Here is a 21,225-nt window from a genome sequence, read left to right as displayed (position 1 = left end):
AACTGCAGAAAGTCCTGAATATGCAAGGAATAAGGAATAAGGTCAACCTTGAACCTAAGATTGGGATGGGGAGCAGAGTTGTGTCAGAGTACAGAGGGCCTCAAAACAGAGAATGTCAAGACTGAGAAAGGCCTTAGAACAGGGGATGTCAGAGCTGAGAAGGACCTTAGAACAGGGGATGTCAGAGCTGAGAGGGGCCTTAGAACAGGGGATGTCAGAGCTGAGAGGGGCCTTAGAACAGGGGATGTCAGAGCTGAGAGGGGCCTTAGAACAGGGGATGTCAGAGCGGGAAGGGTTCTTAGAACATGCAAGGTCAGAGATAAAAGAGAACCTTGACACAAAGCTCTAAGAACATAGAAGGTTAACGTCAGAGGGACCTAGTTGGTAGATAATGGAACTCACAACTCAGACCTTTATTACAATATCTATTGGTGGCTTTTGTTTTTCTATCACTTTCACTGGTGAATCTCTTCCTCTTCTTCTACCAAGGCCCCTGGTTGAAACAAAGAATAAAACAAAAGGAAAGAAAGACACAGAAAAGTCATCAGACTTTGAAAATGTTCTTAAGCTTGGGTCCGCTTGTTCCCTTCAATTGTAAAGATGACCAATATGGTTCTGAGAATGGGTCCATAGGCTTCACCAGAATGGTGACTGGAAGAGTCCAGGACACATAAAAGGTGAAGAACTCCTGCTCTGGGTCAATCCCCTCCTTTTGCAGATGGAGAAACTGAGGCCCAGGGAAGGGAGTCCTACAAGTTATTGGCAGAAGCAGGGCAGAAAGCAGGTTTCTCATTTTCAGCCAGCAGTCTTTTCCTCAACCTGTGATACTTCCTTGACCCACACACAAATACCCCTTCCTCAGCCTGAGCTCCTTTTTTGGGTAGCCCTGCACTGTGCCTGGGTAAAGATACCTGCACCCTCCTCCACTTCCCATCCATCCCACAGCTCACCAACCCTCAAGGAAAAAGAAACCCTTCCATTAATATCCATTGTCCCTCAGTCTGTCTCCCACTGAACCCTAATAAAATCCTTTGAAGTCTCAGGGTTCCCCCCACACGACAGGCTCTCTGCACAGGCTGCCTCCAGCTAGGGAGGTAAAGAGGTCAGAAGTTTGCCTCAGGTCACCCAGCAAGTCTGCCAAGTACACCTCAGGCTGCCTGGTCACCAACTCAGAGCTCAGGGTCACCATTAGCCTTCAACCATTTACACCCTCTAAATTTGTAACTGCCTCTAAAACACAGGGTAGAAGAAACAATGAATTATCATAAGGTCTAGGAAGGGGTGACCCAAGGAGAATAGTGTGTGTGTGTGTGTGTGTGTGTGTGTGTGTGTGTTTCAATTTTTAATTAGAGGGAGGAGGATTAGTAATAGTGATGTCAAAGAAAGGAAGGTCATTAAAGCAGTTTTTAGAATGCCCAGAAGAAAATAAAAGGAATCAGAGACAAGCTTTGAAAATTAGAATTTATTACAGATCTTTTTAAAAAAAATCTAGACTAGCTGCTTCTGAGGCTCTAGAACTATGATTCTATATAAAAAGGATCATTCATTAAAGATTGAAATTTTCTTGTATAAATAAAATCTATGTAGCCAAGAATAGAAGGAATGCAGAAAATTGGGGGAAAACAATCTTTCATCTTTCAATGTCTCAGATAGGATGTGACTGGGTTGGAATGTGGTGTAGGAAATGATGATCTGGTGGATTTGGAAAAACATGGAAAGACTTGAACTTGTGAAGGAAGATGCCCTTCCACCTCCAGAGAAACAGAGGACAAGTAGAAATCAGTCCAGTCCAGTCTTACACATAAGTGTATGAGTGTCTATGTGCATGTTTATAGATATCTATGTATATATATATATATATATATATATATATATATATATATATATATATATATATATATATAGCCACACTTAATTGTAGCCTTCTTTAGAGTGGGAGGGAGGGAGGGAGGAAAAAAATAAACTAAAAAGAAAAGTAAAACTAGAAAACTAAAAAGGAGGCAAAGAAAAGCTAGGAAGCTTTGAGTATTTACAAAAAAAAAGAAAAGTGAATGTCCAAATGCTCCACCTGGAAACCAATACTTCTCATGAGACCAAGCTGTGTGACACTGGCTCTGTCTCATCTGAACCTCATGCCAACCCGACGGAGCCCATTTCCATTACATAAATATAACTTTCCACTAACTTCTTCTGTAAAATGGAAGGTATTGAAAAAAGAAATCTCTCCCCCAAAATATAACCAAAATTATACTTAAAGGATGGAAATGCAAATAAAGGAAATGAAAATAAAAGGGAAAATGGCATTCAGAAAAGGTATGAAAAGTAGTATTCAAAATATTGACAAGACATGAAACTTAAAAGAATAGCCATTCAACCAGTCATCAAAATCCCGAGTGAAATAAAAACCAGGTGACCCTCTCTTTACACAATAGGTGTGTTCCTGAAAGGTATAGAAATAAAATGTTTGTAAAAAGTGGAATCACATTTGAAATGTATGGTTTAAAGATGTCTTCTGTCTAATTTTGGGGAAAGTCAAGAATTGCTCCCCAATTTTTGAGTGTCAAGAATCATGTCTAACGGTTTTCTGAAGGGAGAGCACAGCCTTTGGCTTGAGGAGAAGCACATCTCCCAGTTAGATTTCCCTCTTGAGGTGACAATCCCTAAAAGCATTAGCAGGTTGGTTCATTTTTTCATCATTCGTTAAGCTGGCTTCTCACCTCTCACTGAACATCCAAGCTCAAAATTTTGTCTTGAGTTTCTTCTTCATCTCCCACTACCAGTGAAAGCACAAAAACTCAGAATTGAAAGAGACCTTAAAGGTTCACAGGATAATAAATCTACAGATAGTAAAGAAATTAGAGGTCACCAAATCCAACCAGCTCTTTTTACAGATGAGGAAAATGAGGCACAGAGAGCTGGAGTCACTGACATCTGATGAAATACCTGAACTCAGACTTCCTTGGCTCTAAGTCCAACGATCTATCCATTACATCAGGAATCTACAAACTTAACAAAAATAGATATTTTGATAACTGTATTTCAATGTTATTAGATTCCTTTATAAACCTAGTTTATGCATTAAAAATATGAAGTCAATAGACTTTACCAAGATTGTCAAAGGAGTACATCACACATACACACACACACAACTAATTTAAGACAAAAGGCATTCATTAAATATACCAACTATGTGCCAGAAGCAGTTCGGTCGTGCAGAGACCTGGAGTCCAGAAGACCTGAGTTCAAATCCAACCTTAGATATTTATAAACTCTATGACCATGGGCAAGTCACTTCACCTTGTTTGCCTTAGTTTCCTCATCTGTAAAATGAAGGGATTGGACCAGGTAGCTTCCAAAGTCCCTTCTAGCTCTAACACTATGATATGAGACTGACTGTCAAAACAGTTCTGAATCTGGAGTCCAAAGACCTGGATTCAAATCCTGACTTGACTGTCATGAGGCAGAGGAAGTCAGCTACCTTGCTCTCAGGGGCATTCTGGGGATTGTTGGGAGAGGGTTCCTGGCAGACAGAGAACTACACTCAAAGACTGGAGGTCTAAATTAGCTTCCCAGCCCTGATACTAGCTGTGACTGACTCTGAGCCTCAGCTTTCTCATCTGTAAAATGGGGACTATAAGTCAGGCACTAGCTGCCTCTCAGGGCTATGCTTGATCAGAAAATACTCTGCAAACTGTCATGTTCTCTAGAAATGTTATTCCTGTAAGCCTCTTGGGAAGATCTCTAGGGACACAGCCAGGAAACCCTGCCCCCTTCTCCTCCCTTAGAGAATGACTCTGGGCCAAGGTAGGGGGGACACAGACTGGAGGAGGCCACAGTGACTCAGGGAGTCAACTCTTGGTTTATCAAAGTGCGGGACAGGAAATGTTACCAGTGCCAAGTGTCAGAGGAGGGAACACAGCACAGTGAAGCCAATCCTTATCTCATCCAATGAGCATTTATTAAAGTTCCAGAGTCTGTTGTAGGAGCTGGGGACACAAGGATGACATAAAGAGCAGTCCTTAACCTCAAGGACCTGCCTTGGGGAGGCAGGGTGTCAGGGCAGAGAGGGAGCTTAGAAAAAGGGATATCAGGGCTGGGAGAGGCCTTAGAACAAGGAAGGTTAGGTCTGAGAGGGAGTTTAGAACAGGGGATGTCAGGGCTGGGAGGGGCCTGAGAACAGTGGAGGTCAGGGCTGGGAGGGGTCTCAGAACAGGGGATGTCAGGGCTGGGAGGGGCCTGAGAGCAGGGGGTGTCAGGACTGGGAGGGGCCTGACAGCAGGGGGTGTCAGGGCTGGGAGGGGCCTGAGAGCAGGGAGTGTCAGGGCTGGAAGGGAGCCTATAACAGGGAAGGTCAGGGCTGGGACTTTCTCCCAGGTCCTCCTCCTCCTCCTACTGCCCTCGCTTGGTGAGAGGCCTCCTCAGGGTGACTCCCTCTTGCTCAGCTCCCTCATCCCCAGTTTCTCCCCCTTTCCCCATTAGAATGTAAGCAGCCTGGGGGTAGGCATTGTCTTGTACCTGTAGCCTCTGCATCTAGCTCAGCGCCTGGCTTTTCCTGACTGAGTAATAAAACGTTTATCTTTGCATTCTCTTTTCCTTTGCTTCTCCCTCCCAGAGGATCCAACATCCTTTTGAGGATGTCTTCCCCGTCCCTCTATTTTCTAACCCAAGAGAACGGCACGGGTTGGTAGGTGAGCCTGGCATGCTGGGACAGGAAAGAACAACCAGGTACAAGGATGAGCTGCTGGGAAGAGAAGTCACCCAAGTCACGCCTCAGACCCAGGGTGCCAGCCCTTGACATGGTGGATGGTGCAGAGATTCGAGTTCTATCAGAAGGCTGTGTGACCTTGAGCAAGTCACTTGACACCCTTTGGCCTCAGTTTTCTCATACCTGGCATTCCAGGGCATCCAAAATCTGGTGCCCATTCCTCTCCCACCTGTTATCCCAAACCAGGCTGCCCCCTCCCCGCTTTCCCCGCACATCTTTGTGTACCCCATCTGTATACTGAGGTCTGTTCCATTCAGAAGTCACCTCCCCACTGAATATAACCTTAACAGCCCGAGATGGCTCCCCTCCTTTATCTGTGTTCCCAGCATACAGCATCATGCCTCAAACACGGTGATGTTTAATAAAATGCTCAATGAATGACTGATCAATCTACTCCAATCGCCTCATTTTGTTAGTGAGGAAACAGAAGCCGGTATAAGGCAAGTGGTAGGACCAGAATTCAAACCCAAGCCTGACTCCAGGCACATCTGGGGTCTTCCCCACTACAATAGTGGTGTCTAGTACTCTCCTCTCCATTTCACTGACAATAATCATCTTTCTTACTTATGTTTGTATAACACAAAGGTTTGCCAGGTATTTTATACACTTATCTTATTTGGTCTCAGATGAGAGAAACTGAGACCCACTGAGATGAGGCCCAAAGTCAGACAGAGAAGGTATCCAGGGTGGGAACAGAATCTCTTCCAGCTTCAATATCGGTGATTTTCAATGAAGCCAAGCAGATTTACTTTCTCCCATAAGGCCTCTCCATTCTCTCCTCCCTACCACCACCCAGGTAGTAAGGACCCTCTGATAGACTTATTTTAGGGAGGGGGCAGATCTGCAATTTCATGGGTATTGATCAGGCATCGAGCACAGATCAGCTATTGAACTTTGACCCCAGGCTTCCAACCTCCAAGGCTGACCTTCCTCCTCGCCCTTTCTTTGTACTATGGTCTCCTTTGGCAGGCAGGTGAACCCCTGCTCAGAATAAGGTTTTTAAGAAATTCATGAAATGTCCTTGTTTTATGCTAAATTAAATGCTAAATTCTAGCACTGAAATTCCCACCCAAGATTGCTGACCTCCTGAAAGTCCTTCCCAGGTTGTGGTCCTCAGGTTAAGAAGCCTGCTTAGTGTTTCCCCCTGACGCTAACCAATGATCTGGGGGAATCTCTCATCGTCCTGATTCCTATCTGGCCACTGGGTCCAGATGGCTCTGGGGAAGAAAGTGAGGCTGGTGACCTTACACAGCCCTGCCTCACTTAAATCCAATTCACTTGCACATCAAGGCATCTACCCCTGAGGTCACGGTCCTCTTCAAAAAGGAAGGACAATGTTCCAAACACAGGAGATAATCATAAACGTGCTGAACTGAATCAAGGTTGGACTCAAGTCATAAATGGTCTCTAATCAGAGAAAAACAGTCAAACTTTTCCTGTATCCAGGAGAGGGACCAGGGGGCTCAAAATACCTCCCAGGGGGACCCAGCTCAGGGCAGCGGAATGTGGGAGGCTGGGAATGGGGCGGGGCCTGGGGAGAGGACTGGGAAGTTTAAGGTTCTAGATTTGATCAAAGGAAAAACATGAGGAAAAGTTCTTTGTAGGGAGAGGGTGACAGAAGAATGTTGGCTAGCAGGAAGCAAGGCTTCCTTCACCTTCTATAGGTCTGGGGCGACCTACTGGTCAAAGGATCAAAGGATCAGTCAGTCAGTCAGCAAATAAGCATGCATTAAATGCCTACTATGTGCCAGGCTAAGCACTCAGGATGTGAAGGCAAAAGGCAGCCTGCCTAGGAAGGACCTCAGAGATGCTCTCATCTAAACTTCTCATTTTATGGAGGAGGAAACTGAGGCCCACTCTCCCCCTCCCCCACCCCCCCAAATCCCATCTTCTTCCCCTCCCCTGCTTGGAGACCTTCAGGCATCTTTAGATTTGCTCTGTCACCAGCATGGCCCCCTCTGCTTCTTACTCCCCTTCCATTCCTGCCAAACTGGTGCCAGCCTTGTCTTTCACCTCCCACCCCTGGGTCTTCGTATTAGCTTTTGTAAAGGCGCAACTTAGGAGAGGCCTTCAGATTTCTCAGAAGTTACTTCTCAGTGTATATACTGGACCCTCCCCCAGCAGTAAAATGCTAGAGTTGGGAAGGCTTGCTGGCAGGACCTGGTTCTGGTTTGATCTGTTTCCCCACAATGTAGCCTAGTCCCTCACCTGCAGAAAGCATTTCTTAAGAAACACTTGCTGGATCGGCCGTGTTTCTCATTCCCACAGCCCATGAGCAATAGTGAACCCAAGCTAACCTCACTGCTTCCTCAAGCGGAAAACAAGGCAATTGTGAGAAAAACACTTTGATAGATGTGGGGTGCTTCCTCAATGCAGGTTACTGTTGGGACCTGAACCCCTTTCCACACCAGACTGGCTCAGACCTCCAGGGCCCCACAGGAGTACAGATGTGCTCTTGGCATGTGGAGAAAGGTCCCTCCTCTCTCCTTGATCAGGAAACCACTTGAAGAGGCGCCTTCCTGACCTAGAGGATGGTCCAGGTCCAGGGTCGTCCTCTGCAGGGCCTGGACCCTAACCCAGCTTCCTCAGATGCTAGAGACCAGTAGTCCTGAGTCCTGGGTTCTGATGCTGCCTGGCCTGGACCTGGCACAAATTTCAAGTTGTTTCCCCCTCTTCAAGTGAGGGAGCTGGAGAAGCCCCCCACCAACATAATGGGCAGGAGGATCATCCAACTCCTTCCTCCTTGCAGCACAGGCTTGATGCCCAGCCTTCCTCCAGCCTGTGCCAGGCAGAGTGGAGCAGAGCCAGCCCCCCTCCTACACATGGCCATGCCAAGAAACCTTTCCCAGGCCTCTGGCAGATGGCCCCAAGCCCAGCCCTCTGGGAACAGACTGAGCCTGCGTGACCGCCGCCCACAGCCTGCTGGCTGCCCCTTCTAAAGCTGGGAGAACTTTGGAGGTCACTGGTCTGATGAGGCCTAAACGGGCTTGGTCATGACATGTAGAGACAGATGGAGGATTTGAACACAAGTTCTTCTCTGAAGCTACTTTTCTGGGTGGGAAGGGCCAATGGAAAGATATCAAGGGAGAGGATGCTGCCTGCACATGCAGGCACAATTTTTGCAGGAATTGGGGGGCATCAGATCCCAGGGAGGTTCCTGGCTGGCAGTACAGTGATGACAGCTGGCACAGTCTCTGGCTCACAAGTAGGCACTTAATAAATGTTTATTTCCTTCCTTTCTGAATGTTCAGTGCCCAGGACAGGTGGCCAGGATTGGGAAGATGCAGGTGAATACATATCATGATCTTTAATAAAATTAATAACATTAAAGCTAGTTGACACTGGTATAGCACTTTACAATCCCACAGCACATTATGACATGGTCAGCAAAGCACTTGACTTGGGAGTCAGGAGGACCTGGGTTCCAATCCTGCAGCACAACTTCCTAGCTGTATACCCCTAGGTAAGTAACTTAACCTCCCCCAGCCTGGTTTCTCATCTGTAGAATGGAGGGGTTGGCTTCCAATGCTTCTGGGGCTCTCTTCCAGCTCCTATGACTCCTATGACATTGGTACTGGCTCAGGAAGCCTGGATCTGAATCTGAGCTGTGACTGTGGGTGATAGATCTTTCCTCCTCCGTGTCTCACCATCATAATCTGCAAAACGAGAAGGCAAGACCAGCCTTGCCTGGTACAGTAAACCGGCCAAGTGCTCCAGAAATGGAGGGATGGGCTCAAGGTCATCTGCCCAGTGGGTGTGACCCTTCTCTCCCATGTCCTGTGTACACAGCCCTGGCTCAGGGCCAGGGAGCTCAGAGCTGCAGGGATTTAGAAAAGACCAACCCTCCATTTCCAAGCCCTCAGCAGAGGATCTGAGGAACGATCACCTGGTGCTGTGGGGCTTGGCTGAGAGGACCCAGAACACAATCCCTGCTCCTGGAGCAGGGGAGGCCAAGTGGCTATCCCAGCTCAAACATCCTGCAGCTATACAGGGCAAGGATCCCTCTCCTGGTCTACCGGGACATCTCCAAACAGAAAGACCAGATGCAAAGGTGTCCAAGGCACTCTCTGCTACTAAGGGCTTGGGGAACACTCACTGCATGCAGGGCAACCATGCATCTGTCTATGCTGCTGGCAGGGCCACAGAATTCTTTTCTTATGGCATCCCATGAGCCACTTAACGGTAAAAGTGCTTATTTCCCTTTCACAAATGAGAAAACAAGGCCAGGAGTGGGTAAGGTCTTTGTGAGACCACACAGCTGGTGAACCAGAGCCAGGACCAGGAGCCCAGATTTTGGGACTCCAGACTCTGTACACCCCAAGACATGCACCTGATGGTAACAACACTGACCACAACGCAAACCTTATCAGCTATCAGCTACAGGGGGTACAAAATGGCCACCTGACCATGCCAGCAAGGCTCAGCTCACAAGATCGAGGTGACACCATACCTGACAGTGTAGGAGAATAAAGTCTGCTGGGTCTGGGTTCAAAACCTGGCCCTATCCCTTTTGGCTTGTTAGCTATGGGCCTCAGTTTACTCATCTGTGAATGATGGACCCCTAGATGACTGCTGAGTCCCTCTCTCTAACTCTGTGTGCCATCACTGGGATCTTGGCTGCTAACATCTTATAGGTATGCTTGGTCTCTGGGGGTGGCTCTGATAGGGAGAGGCTTCCAGCCTGCAGATGTGTATTCCACCACCAGATCGCCCGAGAAGTGGTTCATCTGGGTCCGAGAGCAGGGTTCAACCGAAGCTTCTCCATCATGGCTCCTGAGGAGCCGAGTGTGCAAGGTCTGACCTCTGCCAGGACTGAGGATGGGGATCGTAGGGGTTGTCTTTTCCAACAATGACTGAAAAAAATCTCACTCCAAGAGGAACATCTCTTCCTGGGATTTATTTAAATGTTCAACCCCAGCAAGTAAGGTCTGCTGGTCTGGGCACCACAAGACGGAAAAGTGTCGCCCACCTGGACATCAGCATCCACAGGAATTCTGGATAAATGGGGTGAGACATGGTGTACACTCAGGGTCTCTGGCCCATCTTCTTTAGGGTTCGGTTGAGCTAGAAGGGAAGAGGAGAAGGCAAAATCTGAGACTTCTACATGTTACCAGGGAGGCTTCTTGGGGTCCTTGCCTCTTCTAGGGTGAGGGAGGGGAGCTGCTCTTGGTTCTGAAAGCCCAGACCCCTGCTGCAAGGACTCTCAAGGGTCCTCAAAGGCCATCCAAGAACCCCACCCACCCCAGGCCTGTGTGGACAGCCCTCTCCCTGGAGCCAGGAAGCACTCCCAAGGAAAGAGGCCAGACTTGTCTGGTCTGAGAAAGAGGAGGTCCTATACCATGCAGCAGCTAAGTAAGCCTGGCTCATAGATTTAGAAGGCTGTTGAATCCTCCTGAAAGGATGCCATGAGGAGAAAGGAAGGTGAGGAGGCCTGTCCTCAGGTCGGGCCTCTTACCTCCTCAAATTTATGAATCTGTCGGATGAAGAAGTCTCCGTATCGGCGGGCCACCTTGGTATCAGCGATGTGGATCATGTCCTGAGGGGAGGCAGGGAGAGGGAGGCATGAGGGCAGGGCAGAACCAGACAAGAGGCCTGCCAAGAGACTGAATCTAGATCCCTGGTGACACCATCTCTACCCAATGCCAGCAACTCCCCAGCCCATGCAGCCACGGCCGGGTCAGGCTTCCAGCACAACTGAGAAACCCTGACCAAGACATGAGGCTCAGCAGCCAAGCTTCGCCTTTCTCTTTCTACAAAAGGAACTGACCTGTCTGAGTCTCGTAACTTCAGCAATATGGGGGATAGGGATGAAATGAGAGGCCACACAGATATGCTTTCCTACCCCTCAAGGTTCAATCTCCTTTGTACAGAACCACAGAATGTTGGAGGTAGAAGTGAAGGGGTCTCAGGGCCGAGTGGGTCATATCTCCCCCTCCCCAAGCAGAAAGCTCTCCCCAAAGGACTGCCCCCTTCCCTCCCCTGGGGCCATCCAGCTTCTGACAGGAAAGGGGGGACATAGGGCTGGGTTCGCCATCTTCCTCCATTCTGTACAGTGACTTCTACATGAGACCTCTCTCTTCAACGGTCCTCAAGCAACACAGGTGATAATGCCCTCCCCATTCCAGTCACTCTCTGGGTTTGTTGTCAAGGTCCTAGTGGAGCCAGGACCCTCCAGGCATGGCCTGGACACCGAACACACTGTCTCCATTGCATGAGTCACCTCCCCAAAGTCTCCAAGGGCCCTCGCAGCCCAGGGCTCTGGGGCCTACCTTGTCGATGTAGAAGTCCACCTCAGAGGCTGACTGGAACTCTCCATCCAGAGCCGAGATGCCGCTCGTCCACACCAGGTTCTTCATCTTGTGCTTGAAGACCAGCAGCTGGATGCGGAATTCCTGCTCGGTGAGGTCCAGGAAGCCGGCCAGCTTGGCCACAGGCATGGTGGTGTACAGCTTGAGGAAGCTGCGGATGGTGGAGAGCTGGGCCTGCTGCTGCACCTCATCTGCAAACACCTTCAGCTGCTGCAGGAAGGGTTCCTTGTGGTAGTTGGGGTGCACGTTGTCGTAATTGGGCACCACGGGGGACAGGAACTTGGGGCATGAGTAGCTGAACAGCTCCTCGTACACCTGTGGGTCACCCTTCTGCATGCGCAGCATCTTGTCGCCGTACTTCTCCCGCAGCTGCAGGTGGATGCTCTCGTCGATGCGCATGGGGTACATGGTCAGGGCAATGGCCAGCAACGCATGCATCTGCTCGTTCTGCTTGTTGATCTGGTTGTGCCCAGGAGAGACAAGATGGGTCATTAAGGCCCTACCCAACTGCCTCAGGGTCCAGACTGCCCTGCGAGCTGACCACCCAGGGACCAGACTGCCCTGGCAGCCTGACCACTGGGAGCCCCCTGCAGGCCATGGCCAGGGCACAGGAGGGGCCTAGGCCAGTGGGAGGTCTCACTCACCATCTCATACTTGTACGTTGTCCTCTGGAACATGCTCTTGGTCCTCTGGATGTAGAGCAGGATGTTGGCAAAGACACGAATGGCATCCTGGTATCGGCGCATCATCAGATAGGCAAAGCCCACGTAATAATAAGTGGTGACCTGGCACTCGGGCACCCGGGAATACATACTCTGGGAAGGGAACGGATGGCTGTGAGGGACTGTGGCCCAGAAGGACTCAGCCCCAGGGATGGGAGCTGGGGGGCTGGAAGGGGCCCAACCCCTCTGGGATGAGAGCATGCAGTCCTGGGGATGGGAGCTGCGGTCCCCCTCCCTGTCTCAGTCACAAACTTCTTGAACCCGACAATGGAGAAAGTGTTTCTTGTCTCTAGCCGTGCATAGCCCAGACCCCCTTTACACTTTGCTCTTCTCTCCCTCCTCAAAAATCACAAGTGTTAAAAGTCCCCAGTAGACAGAAACAGGCTGAGATGAAAAGGGCTTCTTTTCTCCTGGTGGGTGAGCCCCAGTGTCTACACCTGCATTAACTGGTGTTTACACAGGTTGGGACTCCTGGCAGGCCAGACTCACTATAACCAGGAACCTTGTGCTCAACATCACATAAGTGGACGCAGGCCAATGCCAATGGGGGCAACGGGCCCGTGTCATGGGGCCTGGGTTCTCGTCCCCACTAGTCAGGAGGCCAAGTGCCTTGAGCTGTCTCAGCATCTGAAACAATCACTACCAGCTAATTCTATGATGTTCTGCTTGGGAGGAGAAAGGCAAATCCTCACTGAGGCACTGGAAGGCATGGACAGCATGTCCCACAAGTCCTAGCACTTAAAAAAATAAAGCTTTAGCAGCTATTAAACTTGCTCACTGAGTGAAGGACAAGCTTAGCACTAGGACTGTTTGGACCTCCAGGGTTCTTAAAGAAAGGACGGACAAACATTCACTGGGGCCCCAGGAGGCCAGAGAGGAACCTGGATCTCTGGATCATTCTCAGAACGACCCCTGCCCCCCCAGGCGGTACCTTCTTGTTAAGCTCAATGTTCTCCAGCACCTTGATGGCCTGGTAGTAATCCCCCAAGAGTGAGTGCAGCCGCAGCAGCCCCACCAGGCTGAAGTAGCCAAGCATCTTGTAGAGGGAGTGCCGGCCATACTCGCCAGCCACACTCTCAGGGTCACCTGGGCAAAGGAGGGATGATGCCTTCAGTTAGCACCTGCCTACCACGGGAGGGCACAGGGAGACATAAGTGGCCCAGCCACTGATGTAGGGGAGCCAAGGTCCTGCTCAAGGTCAGGCAGTGTGGGCCACTGACAAAAGGAAATGTTTGGCAAAATAAATGTGCTGCCGTGACCATGTTAACTTGGGGCTCTCCAGAGCATTCTGTGGCCTGCTGGGGACCTGAATGAATATGATACCACTGGGCTAGCAGCAGATTTGAGGCTAGGGGTGAGGAGCCCTGGATCGTTCCAGTCAGGCCACTGAAACCCAGAGGATACTGAGACACAGGAAGGGCACCACACCTTCTGTGTAGGAGCCAGACTCCTTTTTGGTGCCTGCCCTCCCCTTCAGTGCAGGGAGGAGCCTGGGGTTTGGGGGGGGGAGGGGGTCAGATTCTACAAGGAGACTTCTAGAGCAAATCATTCTAACTAGCAGAGGAGCACAGCAGCCTCCAAGGACTCACCACCTTAGTCCTGCTCAGGACACCTGATGGGGACCCAACGAGCCTCCCTCCCCAAGTCCGTACAAGAGGACGTGCTCTGTGTGTGAGGAGCCTCAGGGAGCCCCAAGTACAGGCCTGGCATTCCCAGCGTCCCCTGCCCTGGCTGCTCTCACCTCCGCTGGTGTAGACCTCCAGCTGTCGGTTGATGTTGGATTTGTCTACTAGGGAGTGGAGCACGTTCAGGACGCTGTGGACATTCCAGATCTTGGGGTTGGAACGAAGAAAGTCGATCTCCTCTTCTGATTTTTTGGCAGTCTTGCATCGGTACTGGCTGAAAGACTGAAACTGTGGGGGAAGGAAAGCCCAAAGGGCAAATCACACAAGAGGCCCTGGTTAGAACTCTGTGGAGTGTGGCTGCCCCAGCACATGGAGCCCTTCTTTGCTTTTGGAGGACAATCACAAAGGCATCTGTAGCCTTCTAGTCTTCTTCGTTAGCTACTAACTAATGCATCTTTCACAGGCAGCTAAGCTGGGGTCATCTGTCTGTTTTTTCATTAATTAAAAAAAAAAAAAGGATTCTGAGGTCAAGAATAAGTGACAGATCACTGAATATTGGCATTTTGGTTTAGTTTCTTAAGCTTATGGAATACATGGATCCCACAAAGAGCCACCAGCCCAACTTGTCAAACCATCAAAGGGATGTGAGCGAACTTGTGTCTGTCATCAGACGAGCTGCACATAGCTCATTCTGGACGATGAAGAAGCTTTGACTCTCCCAGAGAAAGCTGCTGGATAAAGCCTAGCCCCAGCTTGTCCTAAGAAGGATAAACTTGGCTGATCCTCTTACAATCCCAGAGACGCATTAGCCAATTAAATCTGCAACCAGGTTGACATCTGGCAAAAGAGGGAGCGCATGCAAGCCAAGGAAAGGAAAACAGGCAAAGAAACTGGAGTGAACTGGGGCTGGGAGCCCCCTTTGAAACCCTGCCCTCAGGATCTGTGGTCTAACCATCCTCTGGACCACTGTGTGCATCCTTCTTCAAGAAACTGATAAATTAAACCGTCTAATGAGAAGATGCAGCACTCCCTGAGTGACATCTGGAGCAGAGGGAAATGACTGATAACACCCAAAGGCTGGGAGTCTATCTATGCTCCAAGACGTCTTAGTTGCACTCAAGTGGTTCCTTGGCCAGGGACTGATGACCAATTACTGGGATGGAACTCCTAGCTCTGCTCCTTTAAGGAGGTCACCTAATCTCTCTGTTCTCTTCTCTGTAAAATAGAAAGAAAATAGAAGAGGGCCTTGAAGGTCCTACCCAGTGGCTCTATGTCCTAAGGGAAAATGCCTCCAGAACTTCAGGAGCCATAATGTTCCATGTGATGGCTGTCTGGCTCCCTGGAGGACAGGGATCATTAGCATGTACTCCACCCACCTTAACCTTATTACAGGAGAAACTGGGGGGTATGGGTGAAGGAACACACAGGGCATGGGACTTACTGGGAGAAAGCCTGCTTTGGGCTCCAGCTCTTAAGGTGATCTGCAAGACTTTAGACAAGTCCCTTCCCTGCTCTGGGACTGTTTGCTCATGTGGGCAGAGATCATACAGCCTCTGGGGCAGGCCTCTAAGTGCTTGTTTGGGCCCACTACTATCAACCCTGGACAGACCACAGCTGGGGAGGAAAGAAGGGATGTGTCCCTCCTCATCCCCAGTCAAACAGGGTAGGATCTGATCCTATCACAATCTGGAGCCCAGCTCCTTCACCTATTAATAATTGTATGACTCTGGGGAACCTGGGTGAGCCTCAGTTTCCTCAAATGTAAAACCAGGACGATTTCTCTAAATCTCCCAGAGTCATCCCAAGGTTTAGAAAAGGTCAGGGGCTCTCATGACACAGCAAGCGTCAGTCACTGTGATCCCTGCTTTTCCCATTTATGAACTGGGGATGACTCCTGCCTGACATACCTCCCAGAGCTGCTGTTGGCTCTCCCAAAGTTGTGTCTAGTGGTAACAAGAGATCATTTCAGAACTTCCTCCCCAAGCTAAACAAGGCAGAAGGACTAAGTCCAAGCTTCTCACTGCTCCAGTTATCCTCTGACAGACACTGGGGACATCCTCCCAGGGGAAGCTCAGAGGATGGAGGGGGCTAGACCGTTCTGCCCCAGCAGGGTACCTGGTAGATGAATTCATCGATGATGTCCCACAGCCACTGGTTGGGCAGCTCAAGAGGGGCAGGGCCATCAGCATCTGCAGAGGACAGACAGCAGTGATGTCATCAAAAACAGAGGGAGATCAGGCACCAACCTCCCATACTCCTTGAGGCTGGGGACCATCCAGGGAAAGGGGGCTTGCTAACTGGGGGATTTAATCATCATAATCAAGTTAACCAAAGAGAAGTTAATTCTAGCCTTCACACACTAATCACAACATGAATCGAGCTGGAGCCCCAGCCGGCCACCCTCCCCAAACCCTCCTAGGGGGCGGGGAGGGGGAGGGTCCTTGACTCACTGAGGATGTAGTTGAAGAGGTTGCAGTAATTGTAGTAGGATTCAAACCGCTGTTCCAATGAAGGCCCGCCCTGGAAAGACAACGAGGATCCAAATTTAATGATTCCATTAAATCTAACAATCCTTTGCCAACTGGTGGCATACAAAGAGTCTGCTAGAGATAAAGCTGTTGGCTAAATGCCCAATCCAGAGTGAGAAGAAGGGGTGTCACCCCGCCAGTGAGGGAGGAGGGCATCCCTGGTGGAATCAGGAAGGAGCAAATCAATGGAGATGGGAAGTAAGGAGGGGACTGGCAGAAGCAGAGCTCTGGGGGATTTTGGAGCACATGGGCTATCAGCTGAAAGGGTGGCAGCAGTAATTGCCCACATAGGGCACAGAGAGGTTCAGCAGCTCTGCTATGTTGCTGCCCTATCAGGAACATGATTACTTCTGGATGGGATCCACTCCCCCAGGGGATCATTACTGTAGCATCTTGGAAAACATCCCCTAGCCCCTCAAGCTGAGACAGGCCCACAGGACCAAGGAGAAGGGAGACCCGTGGCTGCTGCCACAGAAACCAAAGTGGTTTGTGGCAGGATCTATCACGAAAAGGGGAAGCCAAAAGCTGGTGGCCCACAGCAAATACTCACACTGACTTTGGCATAGATGTGCCTGTAATAAAGCTCCTTATATAGGATCAGGAAGACGGCATCTAGGAGAGAAGGTAGAGGCCAGTGAGCTTCCCCAGGTCTTGGGGGTAGGTGGTTCTTGTCCCAATCACACAAGGTGAAGCCTGCTTCTGGGAACACACCCAAGAACACAGCACTTTCCCTAAACTCCACAGAACATCAAAATTGCAGACCTGAGAAGGAGACTAAGCTGACTCATTTAAAGCAGATGGGACTTGTCCAAGCTGACTTGACAGTCACATGGGATGGTGATGGCACAATTGTGCCAATGACCAAAGTCAGGGTGCTGCCTGCGATTCAGCATGCTGAAGCCCCTCAGTGACCATCAGAGCAGAAAGGGAGGTGAGCTGGGGGAAGGATGGGAGGCAGTGGCCATTCTCCTCTCTGTTAACACTCCTCTGCAAAGGAGGCCGAGCCCCTCCTGTCCCAAGAGATAGGATCTTAACATCCTTTCTCTCCAGTCCCAAGACAGCCATTTCATCCATAACTGCCCAAGATTTTCCTTGTAGCAGGCGATCTAGTGGCAACTTGTGCTAATTAATTCTAGATGATTAACTGGTTACAGGTAAAGGAATTTCAGGCTCAGCGCTAGTAGTTGTAGATTCCAGACTATCTCCTCTGTTTTAGGAGCAATTCCTGTCTAGTCCTGATCTCATCTGTTATCTTCTGACATACAAACGTCCTTCTTTTCGGTTACCCTGCTCGGTTTCTGTGTCGGAAACTTTTATTCTGGTAACTGTAAATTCCACTTGTATTTAGAAGCCATCTTTAGAAGCTCAGAGTCCATGCTCTGAGCACATGTAATAAAGGTCACTTCCCAAGCTGCTCTGGTGTTACTAAGTATGAGTGGAAGCAGCAGCTAGCAATGAACCCTCGGGCATCTCTCTGATGGATCACAAAGGGTCAGTGACAGGTTGGAAAGATGGCGTCTTCTAGCTCAGAAATTCTCCCTCTGCTGGGCACCAGGTAAAACTGACCTAGGGACACTTCTGGCAGGGAAAAGAGTTCTCTAACCAACAGAGAAAGTGGTTGCAGTCTCTGGAAAGTCTAGAGACAAAGCTGGTGCTCTTTGGCTGTTTCAGTCTCAGCCCCTCCTCAAGATTCTCCTCCCAGAGGAAAAGGAGCAAGGCCTCAGGCAGGGTCTGCACAAGTCCCCCAAGCCTACCGTTGCCAACTTGTGGGGCGATGGCCTCTGCTTCTGGCCAGGGAGTATTCTTGAAGAACCTTTCAGTCAGCTTGGTCCAGCTAAAGGAGAGAGAGGGTGGGAGAGGGAGGCGGGGGAAAGAGGAAGGAGAGAGACCAATCAAGCAAGAAAATCTGCACCATGAAAGAAAAGTCTGTTTCCTGCATTTTAGCCAGTATCTGTCAGAAACTTTCCATTAATATCCCAGCATCCCTTCTAAGAGAGATCTAAGTAGGCAGTTCTTCTAGTTTAACGAAACCACCTCTGCCCCAGGGATGTCCACTTGTTTTCATGAAACAAGACAAAACTCCCAATAAAACAGGAGCACCAAGTCCTGTCTTAGGGCTTTTCACTTACAGAAAAGTGACTTTAAAGTCTAGGCACCTCTGCCAAAATTGCTTCCTCAAATCATCCAGTGGGGTCACAGATGAAGCAGGAGAGTCCAAAGACATCTCTGCTTGGCCACCACTCCAATCTTAGGTCCAGGTAATAGGAACCCTTAGGAAACTTGGGTGCAAATGTAACCAGGTCTTTAAGGCTGAACCAAACCAAGGGCTTCAAGTTAAGCTTTGTCTCCTTGGCTTAATAATTATTTTCAGGTGGGACCAAGGATTATGAACCAGGACATTGTCAATGCTATTTCTTAAATATTTCTCAAAAGAAAAAAAGGAAATTTTGTGGCCCATCTGCTGCCCCTGTTCATCACCTGCTTCTCCTAGAAACAATTCTCTGCTGGTCCTGAGTTTTCTTGGCCTCCCTACCCTCCTTCAGCCTTCAGGGTCACCCGGCTACTAAGTGTCTGAGGCCAGATTTGAATTCAGGAAGATGTGTCTTCCTGCCTCTAGGCCCGGCGCTCTATCCACTAGGGCACTACCTAGTTGTTTATGTATCTCTGTGGACACACATGTGGTCTCCCCGTTAGGATGTTAACTCCTTGAAAGAACGGAAGTTTCCACTTTTGTACCTGTATGCTGAGTGCCTAGTAGTGCCCGGCACATAGTTGGTGCTTAATAAATGCTGACTGACACCTCCACAGCACCACACACTTTAGTACTTATTCTAAGAATAACAGCTAGTCTCCAGCTAGAATTTAGAGCTATTTAGAGATCATGTAGCTGGACTCTTGTAAGGTCCAGAGTGGTCAAAGGAGCCACACCCAGCACTTTTAACTTATGGAGACAAAGCCAAATGGACAGGAAAGCTTGGGAAGCCACTGGACCAGGCCAACCAACCAACACAGTTTGAGAAGAAGCAAATCTATCAGTACAGTGAGGGTAGACCTGTCCAGCCCAGATCCCTCCCAGGGACATGGGAAGGAAAGTGCTCTATACAACCCAGAGTAGGAGAGAAGGAGGAGTCATCCCTGGCAACCGTCCACACCTGTTCTCGTAGATGTCCTGGATCTCATAGACTTTCTGATCGATGACGTCACTGGACACCCGGCTTGCCTGAAGCTCATAGACTTTCTGGTCAATGAGGTCGGAGACAGTTTTGTGGAAATATTGGATAAAGTTCTTGATCACTTCTGGAATCACTTGGTAGGTCTGCTGCTCATATTGCCGTTCATAGGCCAGGTCCTGTTTTGGGTCCCCTTCAGGTCAGAGATGAAAGAAAGAATGAGACCATTGATGGCTCTCAATCTCTGCAGAGCCAAAAAAGGGGCCTGGGAATCCCCAGGGCCTGGAGCAAGCAAAGGTTTGGAGTGAACCTGAATTATAAAACTGATGGAGGATGGGATCTGAACCCTCAAAAGGAAAAGACCATGTCTCTGAAAACAATCCAGCCCTGAACTTTCCCATGCTGGCCTGAAGTATATGGTCCACCCCAGTCTACCTAGATACTCAAAAATCCTTTTAACTACCCTTTCACTGTGGCTCTCCAACCCAGCCCAGACCACCTAACTCCTTTTGATGTCTGCACTTGGCCCATCCCACACTATTTACTACTCCTCGGTCCCATTCAGATCTTTTCACTGATCCTTCTTACCTATTTTTGTATATAAGTATCAGTCCCATCCCCATCAACTCACTTAGAATAAAGGCCACTTTTTTGGCATCACAAATAAATCTTGTTATTTTGACTGAAAGAAGGCTTGAGTGATTGAATTCTTTTCAGGGCTCCTTATATTTTAAGATTCCCAGCACCCCAAACCACAATAGTAACCGGCATTTATGTGACTTAGAAACAGCACCTTTCACAAAAGACTTTCACACAAACTCCACGATCATCCTAAACAAACAACATTAAGAGTTTTATAACTTCTGTCATCAAGTGAAATCATACAGAATGATGTGTAACTATTCCTCAATCAACGGACAAGGATTTATGAAGACATCTGGCTGCCTGGCAGTGGAATTACAAGTGCAAAAGAATTAAACACGATAGTCTCAACAAGCATCTATCTTCTCCAGCACCCCACCAGCTCCTTGGGGACAATGACTGAGTTTCCCCTAAACATCAGCCGCCCCTCAGCACCAGCGGAGCCTTCTGTCTGAAATGAAAACTGAGCAAACACTTTTTGGTGACCCTGGCTTCCTGGACACCCCCAAAGGAGGCCCACCTGAGGGTGACTCCTGGCTGGAGCTGGTGCTACTGGGCTGGGCACCAGCCCAGTGCGGGCCGGCGCGTCTTACCTGTGTGCATGTCATAGTCGCCTGGGTAAGCGTAGGGATCGTAGGCAGCCTGGAGGAGGAGAAAGAAAGACCACCTCATTCGTTCGCAGCCTGAAGGCTACACAGCCTTTCCCTGGGTGGGTGCACTGAGCCAGCCCCGGTGACAGGGCCGGGGGCTCTTTCCATTTCAGGGACAGAAGCCCAGCTCTGGGACCGGGGGAGGCGGGAAGCAGCGTGGATGGAGGGGGAGCCGAGAGGGGACGGCCGTAGGGAAAGGGGGGAGACGCTGGCCAAGCAGCAGGAGGGGAGGGCTCGAGAGGAAGCCAGACCCCCGTCCTCAGGGAGCTTCCCAGGCGCTGTTGGGGAGGGGGCCTCCTCTGCCTTCCGGGGCTGCTCAGTCCCCTTCTCTTGAGATTGCGCCCCCCTCCCCGATGCCGTCTCCCCGGGGAGATGGGAGATCCCCGAGGGCAGGGGCCGCTTGGGCCTTTCTCGTTCCCCCCTGCAATGCCTGGCACGTGCCCATTTCTAGAGGCGGGGGAGGGGGCAGCTGGGAGAAGGATCAGGGCGTTCTCTTTTATTTGAAGGAAGAAGGAGAACAGACTAAACGGAGAGAAGTGGAAAGGGAAGAAGAGAAAGGAGGGTGGGGGAAGGGAGATGGAAGTTGGGGGGCGAAGGGAAGAAGGGAGAAGAGTGGGGGAGGGCCCCGCACCTCACCGCACGCCCACCCCCTGGACCCCTGAAGGGACCCAGGGAGCAGGGACCCCCATTACCTCATTGTCATAATCCTCAGCCGGGTAGGACATGGCGGCGGCTCAGTCTGGGCTCAGAGAAGGAGCGGGCAATCGTGTGGGGAGCGCCTGCCGCCCGAGCCTGCGCAATATTCCCGGAAGCGG

The 21,225-nt window shown here is 49.9% G+C and overlaps 1 protein-coding gene across 1 annotated transcript; it reads right to left on the bottom strand.

The window, feature by feature from the left end:
* Positions 1 to 9,647: 9,647 nt before the first annotated feature.
* Positions 9,648 to 21,217, bottom strand: EIF3L (eukaryotic translation initiation factor 3 subunit L). Its single transcript, XM_072656043.1, has 13 exons — positions 21,103 to 21,217; positions 20,354 to 20,402; positions 19,101 to 19,311; positions 17,703 to 17,782; positions 16,499 to 16,560; positions 15,871 to 15,940; positions 15,536 to 15,609; positions 13,537 to 13,708; positions 12,727 to 12,881; positions 11,718 to 11,888; positions 11,035 to 11,532; positions 10,221 to 10,301; positions 9,648 to 9,829 (listed from the first exon to the last, which is right to left on the bottom strand). The coding sequence occupies exons 1-13, from the start codon at positions 21,133 to 21,135 to the stop codon at positions 9,791 to 9,793; spliced, it is 1,695 nt and encodes a 564-aa protein (XP_072512144.1). The 5' UTR covers positions 21,136 to 21,217; the 3' UTR covers positions 9,648 to 9,790.
* Between the last annotated feature and the right edge of the window lie 8 nt (positions 21,218 to 21,225).

Source organism: Notamacropus eugenii, chromosome 3 (assembly GCF_028372415.1).
Source record: "Notamacropus eugenii isolate mMacEug1 chromosome 3, mMacEug1.pri_v2, whole genome shotgun sequence".
Classification (NCBI taxonomy): Eukaryota; Metazoa; Chordata; class Mammalia; order Diprotodontia; family Macropodidae; genus Notamacropus; species Notamacropus eugenii.
The sequence above is the reverse complement of the archived record's forward strand: the minus strand, read 5'-3'. Positions and strand labels throughout refer to the sequence as shown.